This window comes from Haliotis rufescens, unplaced genomic scaffold, assembly GCF_023055435.1.
Source record: "Haliotis rufescens isolate VD_foot unplaced genomic scaffold, xgHalRufe1.0.p SCAF_7, whole genome shotgun sequence".
Lineage (NCBI taxonomy): Eukaryota > Metazoa > Mollusca > Gastropoda > Lepetellida > Haliotidae > Haliotis > Haliotis rufescens.
In genome coordinates, this window is record NW_025964361.1 from 8,250,482 (window position 1) to 8,265,383 (window position 14,902).

The 14,902-nt window shown below is 40.5% G+C and overlaps 1 protein-coding gene across 1 annotated transcript in view; it reads right to left on the reverse strand.

Annotated features, from left to right (window-relative positions):
• Nucleotides 1-421: 421 nt before the first annotated feature.
• LOC124144459 (putative methyltransferase-like protein 7A) overlaps nt 422-14,902 on the reverse strand; it is a 30,697-nt gene continuing 16,216 nt past the window's right edge. Inside the window, exon 2 of the mRNA XM_046513870.2 lies at nt 422-1,380. Within this exon, the coding sequence (XP_046369826.1) occupies nt 1,135-1,380 (246 nt within the window). The 3' untranslated portion in view covers nt 422-1,134. The remainder of the gene's footprint in view (nt 1,381-14,902) is intronic.

Sequence of the window (14,902 nt, forward strand, 5' to 3'; positions counted from 1 at the left end):
TGTAAAGATCTGCATGCATATTGCAATGATGTGACGTGTGTTTAAGGCTGATTCAGGATGGACACAAACAATTACTAAAAACGACAAGAAACATTTCCGTAATCACAAACATCTCTGTCAAAAGCACTGTACGATTCTGATGATGTCATCTGAATGTGTCAATGAAGCACCATCAAATAGTGATGACACCAGGTGTTCACAAAAAAATGTGAACGCATCCTTCCCCATCGGTGGCACCTGTCACAAACACATGCAAAGGCAAGTCAATTGTCACCTAAAAAACGAGAACAACCTGGGTCTCGTTCGACAAAGTGATCTTAGCGCTACGATAATAGTAAGCATGTGTTGAATTATTGGAGTTACGATTATCTTAGCGCTAAGATCGCTTCGTGGAACGGGCGTTATAGAGATAAGTACATACTGATGAACATGGGGTTTTATTCCAGGTAATACAACAGTCTCCTGAACAAAAACTACAAAAAACTCAAACTCATATCAATACAGCAATTGTTTGTTTTGTTGGCGCCAAGTTAGTGTTCATCCATATCACCTTTCATAGCTTTCATTTATGATCTTCAAACCTCGTGAGCCCCAGATTCATAAAAGCAAGCCTTAAGCACATATCTGGAACATATATACATGACTTGTCAGTGGTAATATATATTCTGGTATTGGGAAGAACTGTAATAAGCAGCCAACCATCCTAGAGTAAGTTGAACCTCCTCTTTAGCACAACACAACAGTAAAAGCCCTACTACACTGCAGCATATATGCTATAGAAACTCCAATAGGAAATGTGATAGGTTGAATGGTATACTGGAGCAATGGGTGTGTATCCGTAACGTACTCCTGTCTCAGTCGAGTTTATGCTTCGTTTACTCGCACGGGGATCCTTCAAATGGGGGGGGAAACACGGGGAGGAAGACACATTCACCATGAACACCAAATAGTGCAGTCCTTCTAACACGTATCTGGATTCAAACTCATCAAACTCAGTCTTCGACCTTGACCTTGACCTCGACCATGACCTTGGCACGAGAAATTACCACCAGGTCGTTCTTCTTGAGCTGACATGAAAGTAGGTCACGAATGACGTAACATGATGGAACGTAACGCCTCCACGCATCAACGACTTCACTTTGTGGCCGATCCACAAATGGCGGATCTGAGAGGGAACAGGAGCGGAATTGGGGGTTCGAACTCGATCCGCTTGAAGTCAACCTTGGAGAAGCCGCAGTTGGTGATAACCTCGTCGGTGTTGACCATGAGTTTTATGCCGTCGAAGAGGAAGGGGTAGAAGGGAGCCAGGACACGCTGAACCACCCTCGCCTTGTCGCCTATCTTTCCAAACACGTTCTCGATGAAGAAGAATGCACCTTCCTGGAAACAGACAAACCAGATTAATGTTGATTTGAAATACATTGTTCATAGTTAGTACGTGAGTGAATGCTGTGTTATGCATGTCCGCAATATCCCAGCTATACAACGTTAGCATATAAAAGCTCTTGGCCACACATTGGAAGATTAGATATTATGAGAAACACCCTTGGGTTACGATGACATGCAATCAACCAAGTCATCTAGCCTGACCAACCGACACAGTCTAGTAAGCAACGTTTAAATCGAACGGGGTGGGGTGTTCACAGTTAAAAACAAAAACATGTCGCCTTATTCTATGCAAGCTTGTGTCTTCAATTGAAACGCATGACCTCATACTCATAACCCTTGTAGCCGTTTCCTGAAGTCACAGGGGAAGTTTGTTTTAAAAGATGTCTGTGTTGTAAGAGGAAAATGCCATCACGAATCGATTCCACGGTGTGCACTAACTTTGTAAATGCATCTTATACTCATTATCCTGGCTTGTTATAATAACCTCATGTGTTTTCTGTTACGTCTATCGTGGGTGAAGTCAATACCTGCTATTTGTATTCAATTAAGTTCCCTTCCTTAATAGTCCGTGAAACGTTGTGTACCCGGACTGCACGTGTAAACACAAACGTTATCGTCCCTCCCAGAAACTATAGAGAACACTTAAAAAGACACATTGCTCAAGCATTTAGAGGTACCCCCGATATAGAGGCAAAGGTGTATGCAACGATAACGCCGATAGTGTGGCCGGGATAATATAAAAATTGCGGGACAGATCTGTCTTATCAGCACATTGTCTAGGTGTGTTGGAAGCCGAGTGGAAATGCCACAGCAGTGTATAAATTAGAAATATATACCCTTGGTATCAGCCCCGTCTTTGCCAACGCCGAATGTATTGCATAAAGGTGGCCAGCTTGGCGAAGAACATCACCACTACCGCAGAGATGTTCGTGGCGTGATAACCACCTGTGAAAGTGGGTCAAGGTCGGTCGGTAGGGTCTTAACATCTGGGCAAATATAGCCAGCCGAATTGATATTAAAATGGTAGACCGCAGCATCTACTAGTCATACTAGTACTTCGCTTAGGTTTCCATCGAGTTGAAAGATGCGAAAATTGTTTGGAGCACGGATTGCTCAGTGGCCATTTAATTCGCGTGCAAAGTTGTGTCCCTTAGCCCTGCCAGAATCTTATGATCGTGAGTTCGAGTCCAAAATTCATCCTGACTCTTATTTTTTATTTCTCAACACCAGATTCGCACTTGAAGATTTCATCTATGTGATCTGCATCACATTGGGCTTTCCTCGCACATTAAGCGGAAATATAGCCAGCTCACTCACTCACTCACTCACTCACTCATGATCACTAACTCCTGAGTAACCATTATGCCTCAAGAAATTTCAACATGTTGCCTATACAGCTCAGAAGCGTCACGGCTCGTCAAGTCAGAGACCCGTGAAGATTCCGGGGTAGAATAGGTCTTCAGAAACCCATGCTTGTCGTAAAAGGTGACTATGCTTGTCGTAAAAGGCGACTAACGGCATCGGGTGGTCAGGCTCGCTGACTTGGTTGATGCATGTCATCGATCCCAATTGCGTGGATCGATGCTCATGATATTTATCACTGTATTGTTTAGTCCAGACTCGATTATTTCCAGACCGCCGTCATATAGCTGGAATATTGCTGAGTGCGGCGTTAAACAACAAACCAACCAACAACCAATCGTCAAGTCAGATGTGTACTCATACACCAAATGAACTTATATGCACATTTAAACAGGCAATATGTCCTTTGCCCACAAAAACTTATAGTGACATCTACATGGGAACATTAACTATATCTACATGGGTTTTATGAGCCATGGCTACGCAGGCTAGATTGGTAAGGCCAACATAGATACTATACATGTAGGTCGTGCATACCTCGGAACGGTGAGTATATCTACGCAATATAAGAAGAATTCTGTTATAGATCATAGGCATGTAAGTATTGCCTACATGAGAACGTTAACTATACACACGCAGGCCAGATGATGTATACATTGACAAGCCGTACATACTTTGGAATTTTCATGCAGTATTAGTGACAGATATGGATAACGGATGGCCCAGCCGTTTCAGTCGCCGGAATTCGCTTCGCAGAGTTGCGCCTCTAATGCATTACCGAAAACTACATGCATAGTCGTGGGTTCGAATTGCTTGATAATATTTCTCAGTTTGTCAGCAATATACCTGTGCTCGATTTCTTTTCGTCAAGTGAAAAACCTCCATTGCACCAGGCTTCCCTAAGAGATCAAGCTGGTACGCCGCAATATAACTGAAATATTGTTCAAAGCGGCGATGAAGCAAACTCACTCACTATTGTCACACATCTATGGGACAGACTGTATCCTAGTGCTCATGGCAAAATGTACACGATAATGATATTTAATGCCTTAACATGTAAAATGAGTCATACCACACAGGCAAAATGTACACGATAATGATATTTAATGCCTAAACATGTAAAATGAGTCGTATCACACAGGCAAAATGTACACGATAATGATATTTAATGCCTAAACATGTCAGATGAGTCATACCACACAGGCAAATGTACACGATAATGATATTTAATGCCTAAACATGTAAAATGAGTCGTACCACACAGGCAAAATGTACACGATAATGATATTTAATGCCTAAACATGTAAGATGAGTCATACCACACAGGCAAATGTACACGATAATGATATTTAATGCCTAAACATGTAAAATGAGTCGTACCACACAGGCAAAATGTACACGATAATGATATTTAATGCCTAAACATGTAAGATGAGTCATACCACACAGGCAAATGTACACGATAATGATATTTAATGCCTAAACATGTAAGATGAGTCATACCACACAGGTAAATGTACACGATGGCAAATGTACATGATAATGATATTTAATGCCTAAACATGTAAAATGAGTCATACAACACAGGCAAAATGAACACGATAATGATATTTAATTCCTAAACATGTAAAATGAGTCATACCACACATGTAAAATATTATGGTATCCCTTGAGTCAGCATAACATGCACTTGCCGACACATTTAAGTCATTTAGTCTAATTTTGGAATACCAATTACATTATTTATGGAAAGCATATAAAACATTCAACCAACTTGCTGTTCACGACCTAAACGGTGTCTGCAATAAACCGCACCATTAAAACGATGTTCTTCCTAAGAACCACAGGTGGCATATCTGAGATGAAACATAAGTAATTCCAATGATATTAATATACAATGATGGAGGAAGCATAACAGTGGGACTTCCTCCATATAACAATGTATACGCCAGTTCCAGCTGCCATTGGAGTGAAATGCTGATATTTAGACAGCAAATGACAGGCATTGTAGTAGACCTAGGGCGCCTGAGCACACATGTTTCCTCTGACTGTTGTGGCACGTGCATGCAAACGCGCAACATGTGCAGATGAAATGTCAAATAGACAACTTTTTGATGAGGTTTCAATCAAGTTACAGTATTGGCACGACGGTAGAGCAATTCCGGCCCTGGTAACATTGCTTATTAACTTCCTTTGGGCGTCTCTACACGCTCACGAGCATATTTTATGCTTTGAACTGACTTCTCGTTGATCAAATATGCACCTTGAAAAGAGATTTCGTTATGTATAAGAACTGCCCCTAGGAGATGAGTTAAACTGGTTGTGTAACGTTTTGATCGCCGTTAGATTACAAATGTTTCTTTTGATAATGGCTTTTACTTCGTCAGCGTGAACACATACTGTGTTGTTATTTCATAATCCATGATCAGTGTTCTTCAGGGAGCATTTTGTTTCCCGAGGAAGTGTTTGATGTTTGCATCTTCATAACAGGGTATCCATTTATTATTTGTTGTTGCATGATCTATTTCCATATGTTCCATAAACTACTTTTGTAGTTTTGTAGTGTGAGTTCGGTTTAACGCCGGTTTAACAGTATTCCAGTTATATCGGGGCGTGTCAGTTTAGTGTGGGAGGAAAGCCCCAAGTGATGCAGGTCTCAGACGGGTATGGTGCTGACAAACCTAGAAACATAATCGGGGCGAACCGGGATTCAAACCCACAATCATAGGTTTCTGGCATGCCCAAGGGACGCAACTCTGTACACCGAATCGCGGCACCTTAGACGACTGGGCCATCGGTGCCCCCGTAGTTTTGTAGAGTAACTGTATTATGTATGGAATTGTATACAGCGATCAATTATATATTTGTTGTTGCATGGTCCTACGGAGGAACAATGTCATCTGTATGTTTTCAGTTGGTTGGTTGGTTTCTTGTTTAACGCCGCATTCAGCAATATTCCAGCTATATGACGGCGGTCTGTAAATAATCGTGTCTGGACCAGACAATCCAGTGATTAACATCATGAGCATCGATCCACGCAAATTCGGATCGATGACATGCATCAACCAAGTCAGCGAGCCTGTCCACCCGATCCCGTTTGTCGCCTCTTACGACAAGCATAGTCGCCTTTTACGGCAAGCATGGGTTGCTGAAGACCTATTCTACCCCGCATCTTCACGGGTCGTATGTTTTCAGAGAAAGCTTGAGGTATTTTTTCACGCATGTAACAGCACAGTTTTATATGTGTTCTAGAGTGACATTATACCATTTGTATATAACTACATAAACCCACAATATATCAAACCATTAAATTGTTGATTTAATAACAAGCCATGAACAAGCTTACGTCTTCGTTTAGCCTCATCCATTCACACGTTTGTGCGCATTGTGGGTCTAGAATATTATATTTAAACCTTTTGTGAAATATAATTTTAAAAATATATTTAACAAAAGACAAACAATAGAATGACGAGGATCTGAATAATATGTTGTCTTCATAATAAAGGATATGTGTAGTTTGTTTGTTTGTTTGTTGCTTAACGCCGCACTCAGCAATATTCCAGCTATATGACGGCAGTCTGGCAATACTCGAGTCTGGACCAGACAATCCAAGTCAGCGAGCCTGACCACTCGATCCCGTTAGTCGCCTCTTACGACAAGCATATTCGCCTTTCACGGCAAGCATGGGATCTATTCTTCCCAGGATCGTCACGGGATGGAAGGATTAAACTTCATCGGTACATCCTTGTCAAAGGAAATGTTGCTCACAGAATCAAAAGTGTTCTTTTAAATTAAAGAGCATGTAAATGTACAGATCAAAATGTAAATATCGCAAAACATGGAACAGATATCATGAGATTAAATACTATCTACCCACACACCTACTTTTGTTATGCTTCAGTCTAAAAATCGAAAACGCAGCCGGTAATAAGACAAGTTCAATGTACTTTCAATATAATATAACCGAGCCTAAGATATAGGGTCTGAATATGTTCTGAGCCTGACTACGAGGATGTACAGTACACGCTTAACATTTTACACATATCAATTGGAACGTCCATGGGTGCAGGCTCCGTTTGAACAAAAAACACAACTAGGCAGCATATTCTGAAGGCATGGAAGTGACTAGATATTCTCTGATGGAAACGGATAACATTGGCTACCGCGCTGTCACCACGAATCTCCAACTGAAAGGGCTATGGTGTGCTCCTTCCTTTGCCACTGCTAAGTGATGGGCAGCGGAGGTCAAAGGAAAGTAAGACCCACGAAGATGATCCTAGATCAGGATTTATTCAACAGCCAATGTTGATGAAATGTTGATGTGAATAAGGAAGATCAACGGCTCATCACACACCACATAGCCAATACCGTAGGCATCTTTCATGGGAGAGTTTAATTTAAAACACTACGAGGAATGAACCGGGCATGACAAAGGTTTCAGCACCAGATTCATCATCTCTCGTGAGAATATACGTCGTTTTGAAGAAGACCCAGCTGATTTTGTACAGCGATTTGTAACCATGGATGAATCGTCTGTTCACCCTTTCAGCCAGAGACTAAACAACGATCAAAGCAGTGGAAACATCGAATGTCTCCTCCGAAGAAGGCCAAATCTGGACCATCACCTGGCTACGGATTCCTGGGCGTCTAAAGGGACCTTACCTCTCGAAAACTCAGACCATTAATGGATTAAGCTTATCTGCTGCGGCCACTGCGGAAGAATACTAAGGCAACACGTCGTCGAAAACTCAGGGGTCGTGTTCCACCAAGACAATGCCCCTGTGTACTCTTTCGTTGTCGACATGTCTGCAATTCATGACTGTGGCTTTAGACTCTTCCCAACCGTGAATAATGACCTGTCTGGCAAGCATTATGCAAATAATGATGACGTCATTTCTGCCGTGGATCACCTTTAACACCACCAGGAGGAGCTTTCACTTCTGTGTAGAAGAATCCACTGACAATTACTGCCGAAGGATCCAGCTTGTAGCACAACCAGTAGAAACAACAGAACCAAAACAGTGTTGCGTACGAGTACATTCATGTGGACAATCCTGTTCACGTGGTTGCTGCGTGTTCAGTGTTATACGTTGTGATTTTTGAAGTCATTCTTAAGAATGTGTGGCTTCCTTAGAAAGGTTTTAAATATGCTCAGTATCAATTGGCTCTGTAATGATATAGTCTGCCTGTGATATTACAATGTAAACAATATTGTTTTGTAAACAAACATCAATCAAATGCCATCTTTTTATAATACAATGCTATTTTTTCGGTGCCGACGACAAGCATGAAGCCTATAAACTTAGCATAAACAAAGTATCAACTCTCGGTGTCATTGTTAACGTTTTTTAATTTTCTTCATTTTTCAGAAAAAAACCTTTATTAGTATTTCCAATCAGACCACTGAAGACTACATAAGTACCAATATAACCATGTTCTACCCAGTTATTTATTACTTGCTTAAAAAGTACTATCACTGAAGCGTCGCTTTGAATGAATAAACACGTTGAAATCTTCTAATGCAGTCTCCATACTTTATACTACAGCTTCCTACGGCCACAACATATATCAGCTTCGGACCATTCATAGTCTTTCTCAACATCCTATCTGATATCGTCTCTTGTCATCGATTCTTGAATATGTCCCCTTAGAGCTTTCCACTGGAGATAAGATGCGTAACATTTGTATACCTTTTTGACAATATGAATTTAAATTTCAACGAATAAATCTTAGTCCTATTATGGTGCAAAGGAGTCCAAAGTGATGTACAGCAATAAATACTATGTCCTAAACTCACTCTAATATTCTGTTCTTTTGCATGTGATAAGTAAATAACAAATTTCACGATAATAACACCTTAAAATATCTAACAATCGCTAGTAGCCAGAGGGATGGTGTAAATCCTGCTGGGGTACCATATAGGTAGCAGAAGTAAGTCCCCATGGTACCTAGTATGGTGACCTACCTTTGGCTATTGGTGATCTATAGCCCATTTTTATTGTGTACTGTTCTGAATTTTATTATGATAAGCTAGTTTTAAATCTACATCTGTGATAGTCTAGTGGTTTTACTGTCCTTTTTCGACAGATTTTAATGTCTATATGTATTAATATATAACTTGATTTTGTCACTATATGGCTGGAAATTTGCCGATTTGACTTTAAATATTAACTCACTCACTCACTCACGATAATAACACAGAGAATGAGTGTATAGGAATCTGACGGGGAAAGAGGTGAGTGTTCTACATTCGAAATGCCTGTTCAAGTACGGAACTTGAAATGATGGATGGAAGTTCGCATGGTCTCTGGAAACGGTAATGATCCGAGACTTGACATAGCCAGCTGCGGCATGTAAGTTATATATAGAAGCACCCCGCAGCTGCCAGCGCGTTATTTACTTGCTGATAAGTTTAATTGTGAACGATAGTTAATTTTAATATTAGCATACAGGAGATAAATCAGGAAATGTTTAAAAAACAAATAACGGAAACTGGAAAAACAAACATTGTTGAGAAAGAAAATAAATTATTTAGATTTCCTTATCAAAGTCAACACCTGTAACTAACGTTAGTTAAATACACAGATTACGATCGTATTGGGTATTCATGCAGTGCGGGAGAGAAGTCAGTGAACACCATACACCATAGCCGATCCGGCGTCACTGACATAGTGACCCCTTAGCGAAGGTAATGCCGACTTGGCAGACATGATATGAATGAATGAATATTGTTTTACGCCGCATCATAAATTTGCCAGCTAGTCGCTGCGAGAACCAGTTAATAAATTATCTAGCATATGCATATGAAGAACAATCTTAAAAGTATGATATCAAAGATCACAAAAAATATCCGTCATACAATGAATATCACAAAAAAAGACGAAAATATGACCATTTTGGCTAAAGAATATAGCATGTCTTAAATATGGATTTCTTTAAAAAAAAAGCTATAATCTTTTGGTATGAACTTGAGCAAAACGTTGTTACAAAGTACAAACATTCAAATACGTCTGACGTATTAATGCAGTATCCACACAGTCTAACAGAATGTGTTTTCAGGGTAACTTGACATTTAACTCCCTTTAAAAGGAAAGCATGAGAAAAAATGTGAATGTCATATACAGTATCCGTTTAAAACAACATCACCTCTACGACAGATGACACTGATATTGTTAAGACTTATGATTGGCTGAATAATATGCAGCTTGTTTATGGTTCGTTTATCCCAAATGTGACAGCCATCATTGATTAACATATACCTAATAACTGGCTTACAATCAGTATAAGGGAGCTTAGTGAGTGTTACTGTTTGATCAGTTGCAGCTTTTGCTGCTGCATCAGCTTTATCTTTACCTTTCATGCCAACATGGCTTCGAAGCCAACAAAAGACAACATCATTATCGGCTGCGGATGCATTCAGGCGTTGTTCTACAATTTAAGCCAAAAACGCCTGATCGATTTCCGACCATTTATCGCCTGCGAACAGGCGAACAATCAGAAAAATAATAAATTGCCTTTTCTCAGAGTGCTAACTACACAGTTACAATATAGCCATTGTTTCTACAGTGAACGTAGAACATCCATCAGTAAGTCAAAGCGAAAAAGAACTATCATTTGTGACAGCCGGTAAAGTCATCCACACCATGACACCAGGCCTAGGGTAAAGATACAGCTGAATACCAGCGTCATGGCATGATGTCTGGTCTTGTTACAGACAATACCAGAGTACCAGAGTACAATGCATGTCATGTCACTGTAAATCACTAACACCATTACATCAGAGTCATGACACTGACAGCCGAAAATCACAGTGACGGCATGTACAAGTACCATACAGTACAAGTACCATACAGAACAAGTACCCTACAGTATAAGTAACCTACAGTACAAGTACCCTACAGTACAAGTACCCCACAGTACAAGTAAACTACAGTACAAGTACCCTACAGTACAAGTACCCCATAGTACAAGTACCCTATAGTACAAGTACCCCACAGTACAAGTACACTACAGTACAAGTACCCTACAGTACAAGTACCCCACAGTACAAGTACCACACAGTACAAGTACATGTACCCTACAGTACAAGTACCCTACAGTACAAGTACAAGTACATGTACCCTACAGTACAAGTACCATACAGTACAAGTACCATACAGTACAGTTCAAGTACCATACAGTACAAGTACATGTACCCTACAGTACAAGTACCATACAGTACAAGTACCATACAGTGCAGTACAAGTACCATACAGTACAAGTACCATACAGTACAGTACAAGTACCATACAATACAAGTACCATACAGTACAAGTACCATACAGTACAAGTACCCTAAAGTACAAGTACCATACAGTACAAGTACCCTACAGTACAAATACCCTACAGTACAAGTACATGTACCCTACAGTACAAGTACCATACTGTACAAGTACCATTCAGTACAAGTACCATACAGTACAAGTACCCTACAGTACAAGTACCATACAGTACAAGTACCCTACAGTACAAGTACATGAACCCTTCAGTACAAGTACCATACAGTACAAGTACCATACAGTACACGTACCACACATTACAAGTACCATACAGTACAGTACAAGTACCCTACAGTACAAGTACATGTACACTACAGTACAAGTACCATACAGTACAAGTACCCTACAGTACAAGTACCATACAGTACAGTACAAGTACCCTACAGTACAAGTACATGTACACTACAGTACAAGTACCATACAGTACAAGTATCATACGGTACAAGTACCCTACAGTACAAGTACCCTACAGTACAAGTACCATACAGTACAAGTACCATACAGTACAAGTACCATACAGTACAAGACGGTCGAAAGTTGTAAAGTCACTGACAGAAAGTGGGTGAGTGAATATTGCTTTAGGACGCATCAGCAATATTGCTGACAGTGCAACCATACAGTACAAGACGGTCGAACGTTGAAAAGTCACCGACAGGATGTTGGTAAGTAAATATTGCTTAACGACGCACCTGCAATATTGCTGACAGGGATATCGCTGACAACAGATAAAGAAAGTTCCATGAATGTTTTTACTGACATCAGCTTCACACAAACGTGAAGTACTTGACAGGCAGACCCAGAGTGGTGTCACTTACAGCAACATGAAATCATTGACAGAAATACATCAGTTGTGAGTGACTGGAAGCCATACACCAAAATAGCTATGACTGACAGTGACACACCAGAGCAGAAACACGGAAAATCAGACCCAGAGAGGAATCACTGACAGTCAGACATCGGAGTCGAAACACTGACAAACAGACGCCACAGAGGAAACACTGACAAACAGTCGCCACACAAAAAATACTGATACTCAGACGCCAGAGTAGAAATACTGATAAACAGACGCCAGAGTGGAAATACTGACCGTCAGACGCCAGAGAGGAAATACTGACAGTCAGACGCCATAAAGAAATACTGACACTTAGATGCCACAGAGGAAATACTGACAGTCAGACGCCAGAGAGGAAATACTGACAGTCAGACGCACACAAAGAAATACTGACACTCAGACGCCAGAGTGGAAATACTGTCAGTAAGACGCCAGGGGGAAATACTGATAGTCAGACGCCAGAGTGGAAATACTGATAGTCAGACGCCAGAGTGGAAATACTGACAAACAGACGCCAGAGTGGAACCATTGACAAACAGACGCCACAACAAATACTGACAGTCAGACGCCACAAAAAATACTGACACTCAGACGCCAGAGTAGAAATACTGACAAACAGTCGCCAGAGTGGAAATACTGACAAACAGACGCCAGAGTTGAACCATTGACAAACAGACGCCACAAAAAATACTGACAGTCAGACGCCACAAAAAATACTGACACTCAGACGCCAGAGTAGAAATACTGACAAACAGTCGCCAGTGTGGAAATACTGACAAACAGACGCCTGAGTAGAAATACTGATAGTCAGACGCCAGAGTGGAAATACTGACAGTCAGACGCCAGAGTGGAAATACTGATAGTCAGACGCCACAGAGGAAATACTGACAGTCAGACGCCAGAGTGGAAATACTGACAGTCAGACGCTAGAGTGGAAATAATAACAGTCAGATGCCAGAGTGGAAATACTGACAGTCAGACGCCAGAGTGAAAACACTCACACACAGACGCCAAAGGAGGAAACATTGATAGTCAGACGCTCGACAAAAAACACTGACAGTCAGACGCCAGACGAGAAACACTAACAGACGCCAGAGTTGAAACATTGACAGCAGAGCTGAGTTACTGACACCAGACGCCAGAGGGTTGCAGCTTGTGTTACACCACGCAATACAAATCCTAACAGACAACATTGGAAATACAGGGCCCACCCATAACGCTATGTACGATGTGTCGAAGTTCTTAGTAAGCTTAATAATTCACGACAAAATGCATATTTATGTTACGCTAAAAAACACAGGAAAAACACATCTAGAAAAGCGGGGATTTCTTCCCTGTCTAAGTATAGAACGAACACCGTTTTGTGTGTTTATCGCTGAGAAATGTGAAGCATCCTAAAGATTTTGCGAGTGCAGGGAACGTCTGTTTTCACGCATAGAGTCCCTTTGGAACACCTTTTTGCAAGAATGATTCTTTGTGTGATAAAGGTTGTATGTTACACATTAAGAAGGCAATCAAGCATTTTCTCCTCCTCTGGATGTGTCAGTGCAGAACATAATTTTACTCCTAACCAGGCCCACGTGTTGTAATCATTATTCAGTACTTGTGTAAGCCTATGTCCTATGGTTCGACCAGTATGGAGACAGCATAATGCATAATGCATAAACATGGCTGTATTTCTAATTAACCATTTGTTTCGGTTAGAATATTAGAATATTAAACTTAGATAGTGTACGATGGAAATTAAACCTTTAGGGAATAAACTGTTGTTGTAGGATATCATATGCGTTACAAAATAACAATATATGTAGGTTCTCCACAATGCGTATTTTATACATATATTACAAAACCTCTGGTCTCTGGGAGGGTGACTAGTTGCTAGTTATTAGTTACAAGTTTCCATATGTTAAGCACGTGAGTTACAGCGGAAGCGAGGCATTGCCGAGTAACTTTATCCAAATTTTACAACTGATTAATAATATTCAACAAAATTTGTTTATTAATTAAGAGATTTCAAACGTGTTGCAAATTCAGAAATCAACAATTTAGATAAATCGGCACCCTGACTTTCACAAATATACAAAAGCTTTTCTTATAACTTCTTCAAATGCATAATGTCACTTAATCTAGGATAATGAGATTCAGGAACATTTACACTTTGTAGCAATATGAAATATTTCCTCGCCTAGATACTAGGCCCACGTGTTTAATTCATTTGTTCCAAGTGACATTTTATAACATTGTTTTTATTTTGTATGAATCGGTTGCCCGCCGTTCTAACTTCTAATTAAAAATCAATTACATTTCCTGCAAAAAAATAAAGCAAGACATCCCTTAACAATAAAAATGTAAGTCACATCGGAATTCTTTATCAATTCCAGATCTATCATCTCTTGACCCAGGTATTGCCATTTGAACCCTGTCACTTGGCCTTGGATGCACAAATCGGGATACAGAGAAGCTTTGTCCATTTTCCAGGGTTCTGGGTTTAAAGAAAAGGCTGTGTTAAGGATGACCTGTCTTGAGATGATTGATTGTAGGCATCTGGAGCCAATTGATTAAAGGTCAGAGTTTGGTATAGAGTTGACCACGGCCACTACGCTTGGCCCACGCATGTACTTGACGAACGGTATCTAGGTAACAACGTTCAGCGTATCAACCACAAGTTCTCCGTGCTAAAAGGTCAATTGTACAGAGCGTGAGGTCGTGTCAGTGTGGGAGATCATTATTCGAGGGCCTCTTGTTTGGCGATTTGACCTTATAGTGTTATCAACAACTGTTCTGGAACGATAATTGCAACAGTGGGTTTGGCATTTGCTGTACCAGGAAGAATTAGGACCATTTCAATGTCTTGACGTACATACATTATCAGCCATTATCAAGATTGATATGGAACTGACACAGAAACATGTTAATGAAAGTCCAGAAAATGCCCATAGCGAGGTAAATATTTAACGACAACGCCAGAAAATAACCAGTCACGATTATCCGCCGAAACAGA